Source organism: Vigna angularis, chromosome 9, assembly GCF_016808095.1.
Source record: "Vigna angularis cultivar LongXiaoDou No.4 chromosome 9, ASM1680809v1, whole genome shotgun sequence".
In the NCBI taxonomy this organism is placed as follows: Eukaryota; Viridiplantae; Streptophyta; class Magnoliopsida; order Fabales; family Fabaceae; genus Vigna; species Vigna angularis.
The window spans coordinates 20,362,903-20,383,368 of NC_068978.1; the positions used below are offsets into that span (position 1 = coordinate 20,362,903).

General features: G+C 33.9%; 4 protein-coding genes across 5 annotated transcripts; all 4 read right to left on the reverse strand.

Annotated features, from left to right (window-relative positions):
- Positions 1-3,218: 3,218 nt before the first annotated feature.
- On the reverse strand, positions 3,219-4,635 carry LOC108347244 (disease resistance protein Roq1-like). The gene is made up of 2 exons (XM_052868268.1): positions 3,979-4,635; positions 3,219-3,874 (listed from the first exon to the last, which is right to left on the reverse strand). Exons 1-2 carry the CDS (start codon positions 4,548-4,550, stop codon positions 3,271-3,273), a joined length of 1,176 nt encoding a protein of 391 aa, XP_052724228.1. The 5' UTR covers positions 4,551-4,635; the 3' UTR covers positions 3,219-3,270.
- An 848-nt stretch (positions 4,636-5,483) lies between these two features.
- On the reverse strand, positions 5,484-9,463 carry LOC108347749 (probable GTP-binding protein OBGM, mitochondrial). 2 transcript variants are annotated; one of them, XM_052868269.1, is made up of 7 exons: positions 9,137-9,463; positions 8,050-8,345; positions 7,633-7,844; positions 7,446-7,536; positions 7,122-7,204; positions 6,973-7,035; positions 5,484-6,847 (listed from the first exon to the last, which is right to left on the reverse strand). In XM_052868269.1, the coding sequence occupies exons 3-7, from the start codon at positions 7,768-7,770 to the stop codon at positions 5,714-5,716; spliced, it is 1,509 nt and encodes a 502-aa protein (XP_052724229.1). In that variant the 5' UTR covers positions 7,771-7,844; positions 8,050-8,345; positions 9,137-9,463; the 3' UTR covers positions 5,484-5,713. The 2 variants fall into 2 exon arrangements, with proteins under 2 accessions (XP_052724229.1, XP_017442674.1); XM_017587185.2 differs by lacking the exons at positions 8,050-8,345; positions 9,137-9,463 and having other exon boundaries at positions 7,454-7,536; positions 7,633-7,771.
- A 2,197-nt stretch (positions 9,464-11,660) lies between these two features.
- LOC128193919 (E3 ubiquitin-protein ligase ATL23-like) lies at positions 11,661-11,978 on the reverse strand. Its single transcript, XM_052868114.1, has one exon. The coding sequence runs from the start codon at positions 11,976-11,978 to the stop codon at positions 11,661-11,663; it is 318 nt and encodes a 105-aa protein (XP_052724074.1).
- Positions 11,979-12,584: 606 nt separating this feature from the next.
- On the reverse strand, positions 12,585-16,870 carry LOC108347743 (ras-related protein RABH1b). Its single transcript, XM_017587176.2, has 6 exons — positions 16,584-16,870; positions 15,620-15,690; positions 14,734-14,822; positions 14,232-14,343; positions 13,284-13,374; positions 12,585-12,982 (listed from the first exon to the last, which is right to left on the reverse strand). The coding sequence occupies exons 1-6, from the start codon at positions 16,698-16,700 to the stop codon at positions 12,839-12,841; spliced, it is 624 nt and encodes a 207-aa protein (XP_017442665.1). The 5' UTR covers positions 16,701-16,870; the 3' UTR covers positions 12,585-12,838.
- Positions 16,871-20,466: the final 3,596 nt, after the last annotated feature.

Sequence of the window (20,466 nt, forward strand, 5' to 3'; positions counted from 1 at the left end):
CAAACAGCAAAGCTTTTGGCAGCAAACAGCAAAGCTTTTGGCAGCAAACAGGAAGCTAAAAACAACAAGATACGACAAGATTTTCTGCAGCATTTTTATGTTTAAACAGTATAGTTTTTAGTGCAGTAACAACCATCAAAACAGCCCAATACAGCAAGAATTTTAGTGCATTTTTAACAGCATGGAACAACAAGGTTTTATCACATTTTAATCAGCCCAAAATAGCCTAAACAACATTATTTCGATGTAAATTAATAACTCAAAATATAGTACAAAGTAGCAGCATTTTAGTGTAGAATTTATTTTATAAAAGAACATACTTTGGCTTTTATAAAAATACAGCATTAGTACTTTTTTTTTCTTTTAATTCCCTGAAACAAGGTATCAATTATTTGATTCCAGAGTAAATTTAAACAAAGAACATGCACCAACTTCCTATTAGGACAGAATCTAACCTCTACTTCAAGCATTAGTATTCAAACAAGGTTTTAGTGGTCACGAAAATCATAAATGCACCATGCTTGCAACCCGTACTTCGCTCATTCTTAGTTTTCGAAACTCACTTGCTTTTGTGCCCCTCCCCCTCTCTCATTGGGCCCTATTTATAGATTATTTCCATCAACACAATAAATTCACGAACCCTAGAAATAAAACCCCCAACTTCGAATTCTTCTTCTCCTTGTAACTGATCCTCGCTCTCTTAATTTTGTTCTGGTCCGTTAATCTTTTAAGCATTGAATTCTTCCTCACATCGCTCTCTCTCACTCATTAAAAGTCCCCCTTTGCCCTAGGGTTTGTGAACACAAAGAAGAAAAGAGAAAGGAGAAGAGAGAAAACGAGAAAAAAAGAAAAGAAGAGAAATGAACTTCTGACTCCTTCTACCCCTCTTTGGTTAATGGGCTTCGTAGCCTAGCCCAAAAGAAACCAAATTTCATGCAAAAACATTATTGGGGGCGTTACTCCCTCCATCACCACACACCGTTCATTGCATCTCTCCATTCTCATTTTACCCTTAACTAATATTTAAACGGATACGAATATACGTTAGATTTTATATTAAATATCAACATTTGTGCACGAATTTCAACATTCATTGAAAGATAAACGGATGTTGACATCCGTCCAACTATGCCTACACCATTACCGGACTTCCGACCACTTTACAAATAAAATTATAAAATTGGCTAACTCACTACTACACTACTTTAACAATTTTTACACACAATACATTCTCTCTCTCTTTCTATCAGTGATTCCATGCCTAACCTATCAGAGATATGGGAATTTGAAATTCATGTTTTCAAGTAAGTTGTCCACATGCAGAATACTGAACTACACCAGAAGCATTGGTTTTGTTCCATTATTATTAAAGGGCCTGTTTGTATTGGTTTTCTTCATTGACAAAAGAACTCTTTTGTAGAGAAAATGATTATGGCTCAAGTAAGAATTCCTCCAACCATAAAGATAATTTGAATTGTGTTTGTTGGATGAAACTATAGAATTAACATATTTTTTGGTGTTAGAAGTATGCAGACACTAAATGTTTGTCTTTATATGAAAACTTTGAGAAGATGATAGTAAAAATGAATGGAACCATATCAAAATTACAAAGTCATTTAATCTGCATTTATTAAAAACAATCCACCGTTTGGCCTCTATCTACAAAAAGGAAGATTACAAGCCTGTCAATATAATTGCAGCATTGATATCTTGATTGACACATTGCAGATGTGTATATTTAGAGGCACTCTGGAGATGGGGAACTGGGGAGGTGAAACGGAAATGGGAAAAGGGGAAGAGAGATTCGTGGATGGGTGCTGGGAAAGTAAAATTAGGGTTTTAAATTATTTAGAATAGGGTAAAAGTAAAAATCTTTTTAACTTAAGAATATAATTGTATTTAAAATAATGTGGAGAGGTGGAAGAAATATACGGTGGTGGTGGAGGGAGCAACACCCAAACAAAAAAAAAGCACAGTAGAAATAAAATAATTCAGTTTTGTTATCAGCCATGTTTGAACATAGGTACATCAGTCACGTAGACAAATTAATTTACATGTAAGCTTCCCATACAACCAAACCATTCAATAGCGTCTACAACCAATACAAACAGTGTTAAAAACAAATGTACAAACGATAACTCTCAAGAAAATGATATAAATGATAAGAGGTGTTTTTTGTATTCTTCTAATATTTTTTTTCTTAGAAGATATTAAGTTTTAAACGACGTATGAGCACAACAAGCATCAATTCTCTTTTCTTTTTTATATAGTTGTTGAAACATTGTTTTGTCACGCAAAAAGTCAACAAAACTTGGTTCCACTAATGTATCATAGGACAACTAAAATATCAATTGTAGGACTAAGCTAAAATCAAGTTTTAAAGTGTAGAGTTAAGGTCTTTATTTATTTATTTACTAATTACTTATTATTCATGCAAGGTGGGGACACTAAAAAGAAAACAATGAAATTAAAAAGGAAAAGAGTTAAAGAATCTAAACTAAAGAAAGAAAAAACATGCAATTGATTTGATTCAATGAAATGTAATGTAAAACAGAATAGAAATACCTAAGCATGGACTAAAAAAATTCGAACTAATGAAAAAATTCGAACAAAATTCAATGAATGAAGGATAGGACCTTATTACTTATGCTCCAACTAATCTAACATATTTAGCAAATGTAAAAACCAAGAAACTAGCCAAAGATATAGGCAGAAACCAGATTCATAGGCAAACGCAACTGATTTGGATGGAAGAGTCACAATTACACATCAGGAAGACATCCTATAAAGCTTTAAACTCACTTTGGAGTACTGTTTTAGCAATTCACACTTATTCATCTAACCAATGCAATGCATGAAACTGATTTGTGCTTGAATGAAAGATAATGGAAATTGAAATTCAATTACAAAAGAAACAATGACAAAAAAAAAACTGAGTGAAGAAAGCAATATAAAACTAGGAACATAAAGGAAATTCAAAGAAACTAACAAGAATAGAACTTCAACGAGAACAAGTGAAACAATTATCTAGATTGTGCAATCAGAACTAATAGAGAATACAGCCTGAAAACTTATCCTAACCTAATAGACATCATAGAACTTCAAAAATCAATTGAAATGAACAGAATCAATACAGAAACATAAAAGAAATGTGCAAGAAATTAAAGAGAAAGCTGAATCATAAAATTGAACAAAAGCAATAAACTGAAATGAAAAGATTGAGTAAACTTGAAAATGAAATTAAAAATGATACCAGAAATTACCAATAACTCAAAAGGCAAAACAACTTAAAAGCTCAAAGGAATCGTTTCGGTTATAATGCATTTTATAAACATAATTAACTTGGAATTGGAGCAGCAGGCCAACATCTCTAGTTGTAATGATTATCACTGTTCCTTGACCGAACCATTTACTGTTCCCACAAAGGTTTTCTAACTGGCAAAACTCATTCACACCATCAAGCACAATGAGCAACTTTCTTCGAGAAAGTTCATTCTCGATCACAGTTCTTCCCATCAAATAGCTTTCCACCTTGAACTTGGATTTTAAGACATCATAAAGAAGAGACTCTTGCAACTGAACATACGTTCCATTTTCTTTATTCCAAAAGTCTCTAATATTTTGAATAAAACTCTTACCGATGAATGAACGATAAATTCGATTATAGATGGCTTCGGCTAAAATAGTTTTACCCGACGCTCCCGTTCCCCATATCCCTATCACACAGACATCGGTGGAATGATTTTCAATACAATCAATTACCTTTTCCACCTGGGACTCTAATCCAAGAGCAAATCGGGGAATAGACATGTCTGCATAGCCTAGCAATGTCTGAACATGGCTAACAATTACCTTCACAAGTTCAGCATCATGTCTTCAAGATGAATGTTAATGTATTACGACAAACAAATCACAACCTTAACACATTCTGCATTCAATCCCAAAATAGAAGAAACTACGAAGGATTTATTTCTTTACCTGAAATCTCTGACATCCCAACCAAAGATACCTGCAGGTTGTCTACACCACCAGTATTCCAGTTCTTTTCCTGAACTTATGAGTGCAGCTTTTGCTAACGCTATTCCAAGACCATCCTTTTGGAAACGTACATCTAATGGGTCAATCTCGTAAAATACGGACAGAACTATTTGGCCAAAAGTTTGGTGGTACTCGAGGATCTTTTCAACCTCAAGAATACAGCGGCTGCTAGATTTAGCGTCTGTTTTGGTGAAAACTATTATTACGATCTTAGAAGCAGCTATGGCTCGCATGTGTTCTGCAAACTTCATTCCCTCCTGAAGAGTCTCCTCATTAATCAAAGTTTTGACTTGCTCCTGTAAAAGGACAGAATGGAGATGAGAAACGAACTTTTTACCGATATCTTCTCCCCAAAATTTGATGAATACATCGTATATGAAATGGGGTTCTGATTTTAAGAAGGAAGAAGATGATGACGATGAAGAAGAATAAGCGAACTCCATCAAAGAAATTGAAGTCAACTCTTCAAAGGTACAGCAATAATGATAAAAGATGTTAAAATCACAGTTCATGCACTTGTCATTTCTTTTAAGAGTCTGATAAGGAATTTCAGGATTAAAAAACTATATATTTTGCATCAAATTTTAAAATTACTTGACGAATTCAAAGTTATCCTAAAACAAAGAATGCTAATAAAAGACTTCAAATATGATAGAACCTTCAATTTTTTATTAATAACGTAAAACAGTGTTGGAGAATTTGATAAGAACTGATTTTCTGATATGTGAATGATTACAATTCTTAAAATTTTATCCACATATATACAAATTTCCCAGATACAACAAAAATATAAAACGAGCAAGAAAAATTCTTTTAAAAAGTAAGACCATAGAGTCTCTTACAACTAGATCTTTCTTCTCTTAACAAAAAAAACAATTAAATTATTGTTAATATCTTGTTACGTATTCGTAAATCCAAACTCAATATTCAACTAAAAATAGATACCTATTTTCTTTCCTCAAAGTTAAATATAAAAAAATTAAATTGTATAAATATAAAATAACAATTAGATAAATGTCAAACAATTATAAAAAAAAATTATTAAATGAATTTCATAAAAATAAGTTAAGAAACTATGGGAAAATATTAATATAAATTTGTTAGATTACCTAATAAACTAAAAGTATTTTATTAGTTTAAAACATAAACAAGGTATGAGAACATGGCTACAAATATACAGATACTCATAAGTTCAAACTATACTTACAAAGAGAAATTTATTTGTCATTTTTAGAAATGGAAATTCATCTTCAGATCGAAAGCCAAGGAGACGAGGATTCATATCCAAAACCTTTTTTTCCAATTCCCATAAATGAATCATAATTCTCCTTAGATTTTGACTTGAGAACTTGTTTTGATACTTCAAATAGTATCACATTCTTAAAATTCCATATCAAAAACAATTTAAATACATATAATATTAAGTACCTTTTCAGTACAAAAACTAAGTTGGAATTCATAATTTCAAAGCAAATATCTCAAATATAAAAACTAATACTAATTTTACAAAGCTAAGAGGTATAAAACTAAAAAGGAGAAAGGGTCTGATTTACTCGACCTCAGGGACATCATACAATCACATTTTCTGACTTCTTGACTTACAACTACAAGAAATTTCAAAAAAGAAAAAAAGAAAGACTTTCCTTTACAAGCAAGAAAAGTTCTCAATGATTATCTAGGAGAGCAAAATTTGATCTACGCAAAGTTTATATGATGTTTCAGCATTGACAAGCATTTTAAGACCAGCTTTAAGATCTGCTATGCCTTCCCCCAAAATAGCACATACAGGAAAGATGGGAACACCCTGTACCCTTCTCTTTAACTCCTTATATACTTCACCTGCACCCTCCTCGTCAATCTTATTTGCAATTATCAAGGATGGTCGATTGGACAAACCATCTTGATGGTACTCTAACTCTAGAATTAACTCTCTAAGTTGTTCCCAAGGCGGAATTCCCTTCCTTCCATCTAAAGCAGCAGCCAAGTCTAACACATAAGCAAGAACCTTTGTGCGCTCTATGTGGCGCAGAAATGCATGCCCGAGCCCACGATTTTGGTGTGCACCTTTTATAAGCCCAGGAATATCAGCCACGGTAATTGAGAGATCATCGTAGTTTAGATTCCCCAAATTTGGCCTAAGAGTAGTAAACGCATAGTCACCAACAGCAGGCTTAGCCCTTGATATAACCCCAAGTAAAGTGCTTTTACCAGCATTAGGCATTCCAACAAAGCTTACATCAGCAATACTCTTCAGTTCTAATATAAGAACGGTCTCAACACCAGGTAAACCTGCATGCAGAGAGGAGTGGATACTGTTAGGATCTCGAAGATTCGGTATCTGTTGACAAGCTCCTGCCTTCATAGTCATAGATTTCCTTGAATCTTTGGAACTAGACACATTGCCCAAACCACCCTCTCCTCCACGAGCAATGACAATTTGTTGACCTTCTTCAGTTAACTCGGCAACATTGTATATTATCTCTTGGTTCTCTTCTGTATCCTTTGTACAAAATTCAAGAGCTCCATTAGAAGTGGAGAGTTGAGTGAACGCATTTGTTGATGTAGCATGTCTGGATTTCTTAGCATTTGTTTCTTCAGCTTGCGTTGAGGAGCAGCCAAATGAATGTGTTGCTTTTACTTCCCCTCTTGTGTCACTGTAGGTAGAACCATAGCCAGGGTCAGGAAGATCATCAACAAGTGCCCCAGGAATATCCCAAGGGTCTACATCAGTCCAGGATTGAGTTTTGACAACGGAGGGAATATCACCATTGACAAGATGAAGTACAGTGCCAATGGGTACACGGGCAACCTGTTAAATAAAGCATATGATTTTGTTATGAACTCAAAGTTCTAAATTGCGAACAAGGCTAAATAAGAGAAAAGAAAACTGTGGATTTTTATAAAAGTCGAAAAAACAAGTAAAACATCAAATACCTTATCAGCACCCCTGCTACCTATCAACTTTTTTGATGATCCATGTCCTCCTTTCTCGGCTATCTATGAGAAACAATTAGTGTCAGCAACCTTTTAATCAAAATTTCATGATCTCATAAAACATTTTGGCAGAAGATACAAATGTATACCAGATGACGTTGCAAACCACTGAAGTCCCAAACTCTGGGAGAGCATTCCAGAATCACATCACCGCCTCTCCCACCATTGCCACCTACGTCAAACAAACATCAAAGCAGCACTGTCATCAGCTCCATTGCACACCACCCACATTTCTTAAATTGTGGTTTGCAACTGCTATTACAACTACACTATTACAGTTTTGTAGAAGGTCTCTACTACCTAATTGCAACCACAACTGCAGTTGCATTCGAATGCAATTTCTGTAATCACAACGAAACTACATATACGAATCAAAACCTTGGCTATACATCATAATAAAGAGATATACACACCATCGGGTCTTCCCTTGCGCAAGCTGGAGCAACCACTACCTCCATCACCTGCTTTTGCAAATATCTTACACTTGTCTATCATTTGTCTCTCCTACAAAACCACCCATAACCCAAAAGCAGTGGTCAAAAACTTAAAATAAATGACAGCATGTCCTTTTCATGTGAAAAAATGAGTTGAGGATCAAACCTGCAAAGGAGCAAGCTTAGACTTCTTCTGAGAAGTATTGGAGTAACGAGCATAAGGTGTAATAGACCATCTAGATATACACCTTTGAGTCAAAGCTTCCATTTGTTTAGTGCATTTTGCTTGAAAGAGAAACATCATATGCACAAACTAGAAACTTGTAAGAGTGGAACCAGGTTGGTCCTCTATGTGTTGAAGTTTGGCACCTTCAAAAACTGTGCAAAGCAAATGCAAGATTAATGTTAGACTGAGACAATGCTCTTCATTGAAGAAAGTTAGCTCACCTGGGATTTCTGGTTGTGGAATTTTCTCAAACAGATTTTGGGCATGACAGTGTTATGCAATTTTGTGCATATTACTAACAACATGTTGATTTTATTTTAGAAATATAAAATTTGAGGGTGAGAGGAATCACCTAACCTTGTTTAATTCAACATGATGAAGTGCAGAAGCAGAACCTTCGATTTGAGACTTTGCTCCAGATGTTGGCATGCAAAGAAAGGTAAATGAAATGACATGAAAATGAAAATGAGATTCTGGGAAGAATAAGTTGAGAGAAAATTAATGGGGTGTGTGGATCCTCTCAAGGCCTTATTGTACATCTCCACTAGTCTCCCAGATTGAAAATGTTGTTCCGAGCCGACTTTTTTGGCCGCTGCCGGGCTGACCTGCCAAGCTTGATCCCTTTTACCACCGCTAATTTTGAGTTTTGTCCTCTGTATTATCAACATGTGAATCAATTGTGATGCCATAAAGACAAACTTTTGAGTGAGTGTTTGATCAAAGTTTACAAATTGATTGGGCTTAAACCTGTTCCCAAGGATTTGGAAGAAAAGCTAAAAATATTTTCTTAATGCAACGGTTGCCTAAATCCAAACACCAAATAATGCAAAGAACTTAGTTTGCCACGGCAGTTTGGGTATATTCAGAAAACACAGAAGAAAATGAGTAACCTAAAATTTAGAGAATGAAACACGGCAGAATAAGTTATAAGGAAACTGGTGTCTATGAACATGACCTATCAGAGGAACATGGTCACTGCAATATCCTCCTAAAAAACAACTTCTATATAACACGGGATAACTTTAGTTTTCAAATCCATTTAAAAGCGTGATCCATCACCAATATAATCAATCCTAATGCCGAATTTGGAAAAAAGTTGGTATAACTTAAAGTAGCATTCAAAGTAAAAAAAGATAATTATTATTCTGTGTGTTCTTACTCCCAGACTAGTTAGAGTAATTTGAACCCATTGAGACTTTGATACAGAACATTTAACCCAAAATAACAAGGGCCAATTCATGAAACTGAGAACATCACATGGATTCATCAATGTAAACAAATTGACAAGACGAAAAGAAAAGAGAGATTGAAAAAAGTAAACAAGAGAGAGGAGATTTTCGCTAAAAGTAACTCGAAAGTGATTTTATAACAAAAATAGATAAAATTGAATCCAATAAGAATAAGCATAAAAAGTATAAGAGAGAGGTGAGATAAAAAAAACTACTCGAAACTGAGGCGCGTTGGACTGAGTTGCTTGGAGGATCTCCCAGCGGCAGGGCTCGAAGTCTTCCGATACGGGACAGTAGCCAGCTAGCGTGACCTTGTCGTTGGAGGTGGAGCCGAACTCGAAAACCGACACGGTGGCGTTGGGTGGTCGGGGAACCTCGACACGGCCGTTCAGGGGCATCAGCGAGGGGTTTGGTTGCCTCTGCGCATTGGATTTGGGAATTGAGAAGGATAAGTTTGGTTCAGAATTTTCTTGGGGATTATTCCGCTTTGGCCACCAAATTTGGTGCAGTGATTATGGAAATAAAAACATTTAAAGAAAATTACGAAAATAAATAAGTGGTCACCACAGCGCATTAAATGGAGAAGTTGTGTGTCCTTACGTAATTTTTTCATTTCTTTTTTATCGCATCAAAATTGAAAATCGTTAAACCTCATCACTTTAATGTAATGTAATCAATCTTAGGATATTTTGATAGTTTAAAGGTGTGTTGTCTTGCTTATTCTGAACGTGGATTGTTGGGCCAGAGTTCAAAAATGTTGTACTGTCGAGCTTATCACATCTAAAAACATTTCTTAGTTTGTTTTGAATTAAATAAGGAGACATATTATTTAGAAATAGGTGTCCCTCAATTTTTACCATGATGTAAGCATGGTTTAGTTTTATATTTTTTCTCTAGCTATTTAATGTCATTCATTTTGTTTAAATAACAAACTTAAAAGCGTGTTCCTATACACAAACATTAAAGATTAATAATATATTATAATGTGAATATATAATCAATTACATTATATTGAACTTTCAATCTCAATAGAAAATCTTTTATGGTAAATTCACTTCTAATTTTAGCTTCATATATTAGTCAAATTTATGTCATTACACTTCATATTAACACAACCTAACAGCTCAATCAAGATCTGATACAGTTTAATCAAGATTTGATACAGTTTGATCAAGATCTGATACAGCTCGATCAAAGTCTAATACAACTCAATCAAGGTCTAATACAGCTTGAGATATGTCAGATCTTGATTGAACTATATCAAACTTTGAACGAGTTGTATCAAAATTTGGTCATCTGAGTTAATATAAAGTGTCACAGTGTGAATTCGAATTTTTTTTAATGAAGTCAGGTTGACTCGATTAGCCCACGAGACTGAAATTGAAGTCATCTTACCATAAAACGAATTTCTAGTAAGATTGAAATGTAATGTAATTGATTACATTATATTGAAATCATTCAGCAGTGACGATTTTGACTTTCAACGCGATCAAAACAAAAGTAGTTTGAAAATCATGTGAAAATATACAAATTCTCTATCTAAAGTCTATTTAAAGTGGTCTGAGAGTTACACTATTTCTCCTATGCTTGTAATTTTGTTTTAATTTACCTATTTCTATAATTATTGTATCAAATTTGCATAGATGAAAAATAATCAAAATCACGTACTCAAACTCAAACAGAAAATAACCATAAATCTACAAAAATAAAAGAATACACATTATTACAATAAAAAAAAGTCAATACCATGACAATGTTGTAATAACAAAAACAAAATCATGTCAACTAACCTAGCTCAGACTTTTCAAGGTTTATATTGCAAGCTTTATAGTGCATGAAAATACACATTGCATGAACATTACATATAAAATTAGGACTGAGAGAAGGAAAAAAAAAATCGATGATGTATATAATATTTTATTAAACAGTTTTGTCAAAATTTGAAGGAATAACCGTGAATTGATTTTTCTTCTTTCATCAATAAAATAAAATGACATTTTTTTCAAAATATATATAATCTAAACTTTAAAATGTAAATTTATTAAACTATATGCTAAATATATTATACTAAAAAACTATATTAATTAAATATGGAAAATCAAGTGATATTAAGAATTATATTATATCATCTTTTATAAAATATAACATTTTATCCAATGCTCAATTGTCATCTATATGCAACACTGTCATTAGTCAGCCAAATTTAAATAATGAATGGTAAACAAGAAATATGCAACAATGTGTTACTAGGCAGCCAAATTTGAATAATGAATGATTATCAGACCAAATTAAAGAATTAAAATTTTAAACTGTCATTAAGGGTTAAATATGTTTTTAGTCCTTGAACTATCAAGCGATTTTGGTTTTAGTCCCTACTCAGAACTTTGATGGTTTTTAGTCCTTATTGTTTTGAAACTCTGAGTAATAGTCCTTAAAATTGGACGGTGTTAAGTTTCAGTGGATGTGGCAAACGGCGTTGCCACGTGATCACTGATCTGCTCTATTCTCTGTCTGCCACGTTGGATGTTTAAGTATTTGAACTGAGATTAAGTTTGAGCTGATCTGCTCTATCCAATCTACCATCCAACAATGCCAGAATATTTTGCGCTGCATAGGAGAGATGAGAAACTGTACAGGGGCGAAGAGTTTCAATCTAATTAAGGGAAAAAAACAGCAGGATTCAGGCTAAGGCTTTGGCTCTATTCTTGGTAATTCTGCGAAAGTACGCGTTACTCTGTCTCAGCAAGGATTTTCCGAGGAAGAGAAAAGCGTGGGGTCAAGTTTGGCTCTGCAGAGGGGGCAGAGAGGGTGCTTGGAGAGCCAGGTGTCAGCGCATTCCACATGGAAGGCGTGGTTGCAACCGGGAACGAGTCGAGCGGGTTGGTCGGTGGCGATGTCGTCGAGGCAGACGGCGCATTCGGAGCCCATGAGAAGGTCTTTTCCGGTGATGGAGGGAAGCTTTTGGAGCTGCGAGGGGAAGAGGCCGGCGTCGGAGACGGGCTTGGCCGGTAGGTGGGGATCGGGGTGGTGAGTGCTGGCGTACCATAGAAGACACATGTAAACGACGAAAATGGCGGTCCAGCATGTCCAGCTTGTCGAGGTTTGGCACAATTAAATCCCCCAATTCAAAAATTTAATTTCACAAATTGTGAACCCTAGAGCAACTTAATTAATCAACTTAATCTCAGTTCAAATACTTAAACATCCAACGTGGCAGACAGAGAATAGAGCAAATCAGTGATCACGTGGCAACGCCGTTTGCCACATCCACTGAAACTTAACACCGTCCAATTTTAAGGACTATTACTCAGAGTTTCAAAACAATAAGGACTAAAAACCATCAAAATTCTGAGTAGGGACTAAAACTAAAATCGCTTGATAGTTCAGGGACTAAAAACATATTTAACCCTAACATTAAAAGTTTAATATATTAATTACAGATCACTAACTATCAACAGAAATTTTAGTTATAATTTATACTTAAACTATGCTAATTTAACTTACATCTATCTTATTGTCAATTGAAACTTTCCAAACAACCTTATCTTACCAAAAGAAACTTAAGAAAGGGAATTTATATTGCAAGTTGCTTGCAATATAAAAAAAAGGTATAAATTGTATTAAGTTAATCCAAAATTAAATAAAAAATTAAGACAAACCAAATAAAAAGTTAAATTTATAAAGTACACTGAACGAAATCCAATTTTGGGTTGGGGAGGTTACCTATAATACATTATGGCAAACATCTAATTGACAACAATAATTCTTTTGGACAGAACTTATATCCAACCCCTACCCTTCACTGCTTATATATATTCTTTCATATTTTTTCATATAATGCTGTAGAAAACTACAGAAAAAAACCTGCATAAAACCAAAAACACAACAAAAGGTGGACAGCACATAACAAACTACAATTAACATGCGCATCCACTTGACTGAGGTTGAGTTTGAGCGTTGCCAGTTGTAGACTTCAAGTTTACATCAACCATGTCTTCTTGTTTTGCAGAGGACAGTGTTTCCATTCCGGGTAATGCTGCAGCAATTTTTCGAAAGAGGGCCTGTAGATGTCCCATAATACATAATATATGGTTAGTTAGAAACAGAAAAAACCACAATTTAAAACAATTTTCAAATGCAAGAAACTTAAAGCAAATGATTAAGATTTAGAGTTAAAGAACAAGACATAAAAGTTCGTGATATCTAATTAAGTTAAAGTAGATCTCACACACGCAGTATTCAAACACAAGCATTTAGAGTCCAATCATCACATTATAGCATGATTCATTTCACTCTGACTAGAAACAAAGCATTCAATAATAATGTATGCAAAAGAAAAAGGATGGGTGTTAGATAAGTTACTTTTATATTAAACCCAGCCTTTGCGCTAGTTTCAATGAACATGACATTGAGCTCACGAGCTTTTGCTTCCCCTTCTTCTATAGAGACTTGTCTGCAGAGTCACAAAATTGGTAAAACAAAACAAAATAAATTTCAGATTCTAACACTAGTCAGTATCCAGAACTGTACAGCAAGAACATGCAATTCCCATGAAACATCTTTAAGGTCAACTTAACTAATGCCAGCTAAAGTCTGGAAAATTGAACTCTTCTGTCCATCCAAAACTACCGGACAAAGCTGATCACTAATGCCAAGAGTGATCTTCTATGGTAGGTTAACTTGAATGCATAAGACTTTTAACTGATAAGCAACACCTTAATTCCTTGGTGTGATCTATAATATAGGCCAACAACTGATACAAGTGTTTAACCAAGAGCATAGCAAGACTCAAATAAATAGCATACACAGCAAAAGATGGGTTGAGTCCACACTAGGATATAAGTTGTAAGAATTCCAACATACTACTAGAGAAAGCAAAAGGACTAATTGCAACCATTCCTACATCTAATTCCCACACTCTGTCATCTTACTGTTCCATATCAATAATTTATTTCCTTCCTATAAATTCATGTCTGCAGTGTTAAACACTTAAGCTGAATATTAAATGGGTGACATATAATACTTTGGATGAAAAGAGAATATGGAAACAGATGGGTAATAAGATATTATAATGCATGCAAAGAAAGGATAAATGGAAAGATTCGAGACAAAAATTCACCACTGTAACCAGTTTGATAATATCTAGAGAGATCCTGATTACATATTTACTTTTAAATAATTCTTGGTAAAAAGATTTTTAGTCTAAGAAAAGTTGGTAAACAAGTGGTTGGTTTAAGTCAATATATGTGATTTGTCAATAGTTCCTATCCCTAGACTCATTCCAACATTCTTCTCTTCTTTACTCATGACCTTTTTTCAACAAGATCAGTTTTGTTCCCAACAAGAACAATAATGACATCACTGCCTCTCTCTGTTCGCACCTCTTCAATCCACTTAGCTGTATTTAGGAAACTCTGTCGGCCTGTGTAGCAAAAATATCAAATTTATTAGAAAATGTTCCAGACAAAGCTCTTGACAGAAATTTAAGTCAACCCCTTGTTCAAATCATGTAAAGAGATTTGGATGCCATGGTTTACTACACAAGGTTATGGAACTTGTGTATAATCACTATATCATTATGCTACTTTCGTAGTTCCTACAGAAAGGCATAGCATCCTGCTATCACTGCAGATGGTATTTAAAATAATGTGAAGCTCATAAGTTTACAATCAAAGTCAAAGTGCTTCAGTATGTTAACCATAAAAAACAACTTCAACGATACCAAATATTTTTAAGAGGTAAAAGCTGTGTAAGATGGAAAAATAGTGGCAAAAGTAAAAGATGAAAAGAAAGGAAATCCCAGATAACATACTTGCAACATCATATACAATGACAGCTACGGATGAGTCCCTAATGTAGCTTGGAATAAGACTTCTAAACCTTTCCTGGCCAGCTGTATCCCTGCCAGAACACGTGAAAAGATGAACATTTGGAATACAGCAAAAACAAATTCACATAAACTAAAACCAACCCCTGCACATCCAATACCATTACAAATATATTTTCAACCTAGAAAAAACTTGAATACTAAGGAAACACTAAAATAGTACAAATGCTAGAAGAATGAAGTATGTATAGAAATTTAAAGTTTAGAATAGAATTTGTCCAGCTAAAAAATTATTTATTTCTGTGAATATAAATATAGTAAAAGCTTAAAAACAACAATGGTTAATAACAAAAAAAGTGTAAAATGCAAAAAGGATATAAGATATGAATTTTAAAACTCAGCAAATGATGTGAATCATTGAAGTCAAAATATCAAGATTTTCACCTGTATAAATTCAGTAATCTAAAAAGGCAAGTAAACCCTGCAGTACCATGGTCATGTTAATCATTTACAAATTCCAGGGAAAGAAAAAACTGAGCGGTGACTACTTAATCTCTCCCTATATACCCAAAAAGTTGAAACAAAATCCTTTTTCTCCTATTTGGGATTGAACAAAATTAACCTTAGTTCACATCAGCAGAAACAAAATGCAAGCATTCAGTCCTACAGAAAAGGGAGCCTTCACATTCAGGCGAAATACAATTAAAATGTCATTATATACTTTCTCTCATCCTATCATCGCCTGTCTTCAGAATATAATGGTAGGAAACTATCCCACCCATGCTATCCTACCTCTTTCAATCCTTTCCTTTCCTAAACACCCTTTCATTTCTTGACCATTTTATATATGAGATGCTACTCCAAATCTTACCACAACTGCAATCGAATTGTTCGATCTTCAAGATACATAGTTTTTGATAGGAAATCAATACCAATTGTAGCCTGCACGAAGGAAAAAAGTCAAAATAAAATTCAACAAAAGTACGATAGTATGATGAAGCTAAGAAATGAAAGTACACACAATGATTGAAGCAGCATGTCTATTATGCTTAGAAAAAAACTTAAGCCTGAAGTGAACGGAATATAACTTATAAGCAGTCAAGCATATATTTGAAACACAACTATGCTTACACGGTATGAGATGGAAAATGTGATTCTCAAGCAAAAAAAAAAAATTTGGCACAACAAGCCATAATATAGCCATAATTATCAAATGAAGCACTTAGCAGCCATAGTTAGTGAGTCAAGGCCTATTTGGATACAAGTTGGTAACGTTTTTAGTAGTTCCTCTATTGGAAAATATAAAGCCTTTTCCCATAGAAGAGATTTCAAAAGTTCTTCTAGATTTGTATTCAGAGATATTATTAGTAAATAGGCTGTTTGTTTATTCTCATTAGGTTTGAATAATTTATCGGCATGTTCAACATAGTATTTATCAAAAAAAATAGTCTAAAATCTAAAAGGCAAAGGGGAACATACGAAAAGTCAAAGTTCACAAGCTGAATCAATAGTAGGATTTATAATCAAATCTACATCATTTATTTGAATTCTTCCTTGTTCTTTTAAATAAAATAATAGTAATAAGATTATAATAATCGTTCAGCACAACAGTTCGCAGGATAAATTAAACTGAAAGGCAAATCAAATTCAAGAACAATGATAAATCTGAATCGAACCAAGTTGAGAGCCTAGGATTAGTTTTACTAGTATACACAAAAAACAACAAATCAAATAAAACAGAAAATAGTGAGGGTTTAGAAGTGGTTTTAGCCTTGACGAACTAAGTAAGGAGTTTCTTATGCGGTTTTGGATTGGATCTGAGGGTTTAGACAAACCTGGTAGGTGTTATCGAATTTATCGTACATGAAGCGAGTGATGATGCTGGTTTTGCCCACCGATTGATCACCCAAGAACACCAACTTGTACTTAGCTAGAGCTGAAACTGGCGCCATTTCAAAATCGAAAATGAAAGCAAAAAGAGGAATCGGAAGAAGCAGAGAAAAACTTCAGTGGTTTGTCGGGGTTGATCTCGAACTCTGAAGAAAAGGAACAGACAATTAGACGCGGAGAGAGTTGGCTATGTGAAAATGTTATTTAATTGTATCGCATGAGATGAGGACGAAACCCAAAAGTTAAATAAAATAAATTTTAATCCCAGCTTGACCATTTTTAAAAAATAGAAGAAAAATGCATCTACTTATATGTATTTTTAGCCTTTTGGATTAAATACTATTAAAATAATGTATGTATTTGTTTTGAAAAGTCAAATCGATAGAAAGAAAGGCAGGTGATTTTAAAAAAAAATAAGTATTTTATGACTATCAACCATAAATTTAACTATATAAAAAACTAACTAATTCTTTAAGTGGAATTTCTTTGAGTGATTATTCTAGGTCGAGTTCTTCTAAATCGACCATTCTAAATTGAGCTTTTTTGGACTCATCATTCCACGTCAAGTTTCTTTAGACTGATCATTTAAGGTCAAGCTCTTTTCGGCTAATCACTCCACGTCAAGCTTCTTTGGATCGACCATTTAAGGTCGAGCTCTTCTGGACCAACCACTTCACAACGAGCTCCTTTGAGTTGAGTTCCTCTAAGCAGGGCTCCTCCTGGTTAAGCTTCACTAGGTCGACCACTCTTGGACGACTACTTAGAGTCGAGTTCCTCTGAATCGATCGCTTTTGGCTAACTACTCGTGACCAACCTTTGACACATTATTATGTGGTTAACCACTATGATCGAACAACTTGACTGACTAGTTACAAAATGGTTAGATTAACAATTACAATTAAGAATCAACTTCTTAATGCCGATTAAGATATGATTGGGTTGTAATTAGGCTGGTGAAATGGTAAAAACCCATAACAACTACTATAAATAACGGTTTAAGGTATGACTTTCATATACATGCACATAACAAATAAATAAACTACGACCATGGAGACAACAAAGTTGAACTTGAACCGAAGAAGACGAGACTAAGCCTAAAAAAGTGCAAATAAGCACATTGTTTTAAAATTGTGAGCAGAGAAAAACTTCATCCATCAAAGTTGGAACCATTCAATAACATGTTTAAAGCATTAAAATAAGAATTTCAATCAAAGTCAAATTTATGATCAAAATTGACAAACTCTTAGCATGTGTATATCTTAATTCTCTCACGTGTTTATGGAAGATTTACACTCAGCACCTCATGCAAGCATGCAATGTCATATGCTTAAAAAACCTCTAATTTCTACCACTCAAATGAATGCAACTCAACATCAAAAGGACTTTTATGTGGCTTGTGATGTTGTCAAGGTTAAGGTAGGATAAAGAAAGGAATTCAAAGCCAGAAACCAAAGAGAAGTAAGGAAACAATGGAGAAATGTGGAAAGAATAAATGTAAATTATGTTTAAGCAAAAATTCATCAATTAAACTAGAAAACTCTATTTTCTTTCTCTTTTAATTTGTATGTCTCTTTCTTTTTCCATTTTTCTCTTTTGTAATTCAATGTAGACCACTTTTTCCATTTTTATTTTATTTTTATTTTTTTCATATTTTTCAATTTTTCTCATTCATACACCTTTCCAAACTCTGACAATGCATCATAACATACATTGCACCTCTTCCCTTACTCATAGGCTTCTTAATAGTCTCAAAATAGTTCCAAGGTTCCTCACAACGCTAAGGTTGGGATGATCATGGTTTTAAGACCCAAGGCTTTTAAAAAGTTGAGAAATCACTAAGAAATAGGTCAATTAGGCTCAAAGAAGGGTTTAATATAAATAATGTAAGGCAAGGTTGTTTGGCTAAGTGGCTGGTTTACAAAAATGGCCTAGATCCTCTCAAGAGTGCAATCAAACAAGTAGCAAAAAAAAGTTCAATCAAGTTCTAAATCACATTGCAAGCATGTGTAAATCGCACAAGAAATAAATTAGGCTCAAAGCTGACTAAGGTTAGCATTCTTAAAATCTGATACATCATCTAAATTCTCATGAGAATCCAATTAAACATAATGCATGAACATATCAATCAGGCTTAAAAGCTCTAACTAAGGATGGAGGATCAAAATTATTCATGTGTTGAAAACCTATTTTATAATTAAGTGCAACAGTGCAAACTTAAACAAGGCTCAATCACAATACTAACAACCATGACTAAGACAAAAAGACGAACATACTTAATCCTAAACAGCTTAGCTGCTAAGCATGTTGGTAGCTTGGCTTCTAGTAGACTGGGTTGTAAAAGGCCTCCAAGGGAAGGCACCAAAAGTTCTTCAGGCAAGGCACCACAAGCCCTTTAGGCGAGACACTAAGCTAAATCAATAAGTAAATCGAGATACTTTAAGTAACTTTCATAAAATGTCCTCTAAGCGAAGCACCGTGTAACATCCCAATTTGGGATTCCACGATTACGAGTAAAAAAATTAAAAATTTAAAAACAAAATCATTGAGGAAATTCAAATTCAATAAGTCTCTACAATTAGCCAAAAATAAATTGTAATTCCAATTAATTACAAAATAAAATTCCAAATAAAACCCTAACTTTTCATCAATGATGAAACCTTCATCAGTACTTGGTATCTTTCCAAAAGTGTTTAAACGATTTAGCTGCATAGTAAAATTGACAAAGTTATTTTGAAGACACAATGCAAAGCATTAATTGCACAACGTTTGAAACAACATAAGTGATAAGAAAAAAGACATATTTGCTCGCAAGCATTTCTATTATACTTTATACAAATGCCTATTACAGGTATGCACCTGCTCCATCATGAAAAATTCAGAAGTAGACGTTAGAAACAAAGAAGACATTCATAGAATGTTCTCTCCATCAAAAGTAGTGTTGAAAAGTTCATACAACCTACTTTGGTTAAAGTACTGCAAAAACATGTTTGTTCTGATACGTTGACTTCAACCTATGGCTACTACCTACGAAAAGGCTACAAAGATTTACAAATCGAAGACAAGCATTGTTTAACAAATATTTTCCCATGAAGTCTATAAATAGAAGATCACTTGAAGAGAAAATCAAGAGAATTAAAACACAAACAATGAAAAGTGATATTCATACTTGAGAAAGAACAAAAATTTCGAGAATACACTCTCAAACTTCATAGAATCATAAGCTTATATTTGTAAGAAGAGAGAAAATTCTACAAAGTTTATTATATTGAGTTGTATTGTAAACACATCCTCTTAGTGAGAGTTATCGTCTAAGATTTGTAAACAATCTGATTGATTATACATTCTGAAGAGAATTTAAACACTTGGTGGTTAACTCAGTTGAGTTAAACCCTTATTAGGCAACATATCAGGAAGATACCAAGATTGTCTAATAGAAACTAGGAGTGGGTAAAACTTAACTAGTCAGCATAACATGTGTTACCAGGATTGACTAAGAACGAGGAGTGATGCTAATACTTAACTAGTCAGCATAACAAGTATTACCAAGATTGACTAAGGAAACTAGGATTGATGTTAATACTCAGTTGTAATCTTATTGAAAATCTAGTGGAACCCTCTAAGAAGTCTTAGAGAAGAATTGCATGTAGCTTAGGTGGGTGAACCAATATAAAATAATTGTGTGATGATAATTTCACCTTTGCAAAACACCTTACTTGTAAACACTGCAGTTCCTTACAAAATTAATCTTTGATAAACTCTTTTGTTCTTTCTCAAGAGTTATCTTTCTCAAACGTTATAGTAGCTTCGCTAAGCGCTCTAAAAATACTT

Excerpts from the sequence above, each read along its gene's own strand:
- LOC108347244 (XM_052868268.1), bottom strand. The coding sequence starts at position 4,550 with ATGAACTGTGATTTTAACATCTTTTATCATTATTGCTGTACCTTTGAA. Across the intron at positions 3,875-3,978 it reads TGGGATGTCAGAGATTTCAG|ACATGATGCTGAACTTGTGA; the intron begins GTAAAGAAATAA and ends TTCATCTTGAAG.
- LOC108347749 (XM_052868269.1), bottom strand. The coding sequence starts at position 7,770 with ATGATGTTTCTCTTTCAAGCAAAATGCACTAAACAAATGGAAGCTTTG. Across the intron at positions 7,036-7,121 it reads GTGGTTTGCAACGTCATCTG|ATAGCCGAGAAAGGAGGACA; the intron begins GTATACATTTGT and ends TGTTTCTCATAG. Across the intron at positions 6,848-6,972 it reads GTAGCAGGGGTGCTGATAAG|GTTGCCCGTGTACCCATTGG; the intron begins GTATTTGATGTT and ends TTTATTTAACAG.
- LOC128193919 (XM_052868114.1), bottom strand. The coding sequence starts at position 11,978 with ATGTGTCTTCTATGGTACGCCAGCACTCACCACCCCGATCCCCACCTA.
- LOC108347743 (XM_017587176.2), bottom strand. The coding sequence starts at position 16,700 with ATGGCGCCAGTTTCAGCTCTAGCTAAGTACAAGTTGGTGTTCTTGGGT. Across the intron at positions 15,691-16,583 it reads AATTCGATAACACCTACCAG|GCTACAATTGGTATTGATTT; the intron begins GTTTGTCTAAAC and ends TCCTTCGTGCAG. Across the intron at positions 13,375-14,231 it reads ACTGATCTTGTTGAAAAAAG|ACAAGTCTCTATAGAAGAAG; the intron begins GTCATGAGTAAA and ends GTGACTCTGCAG.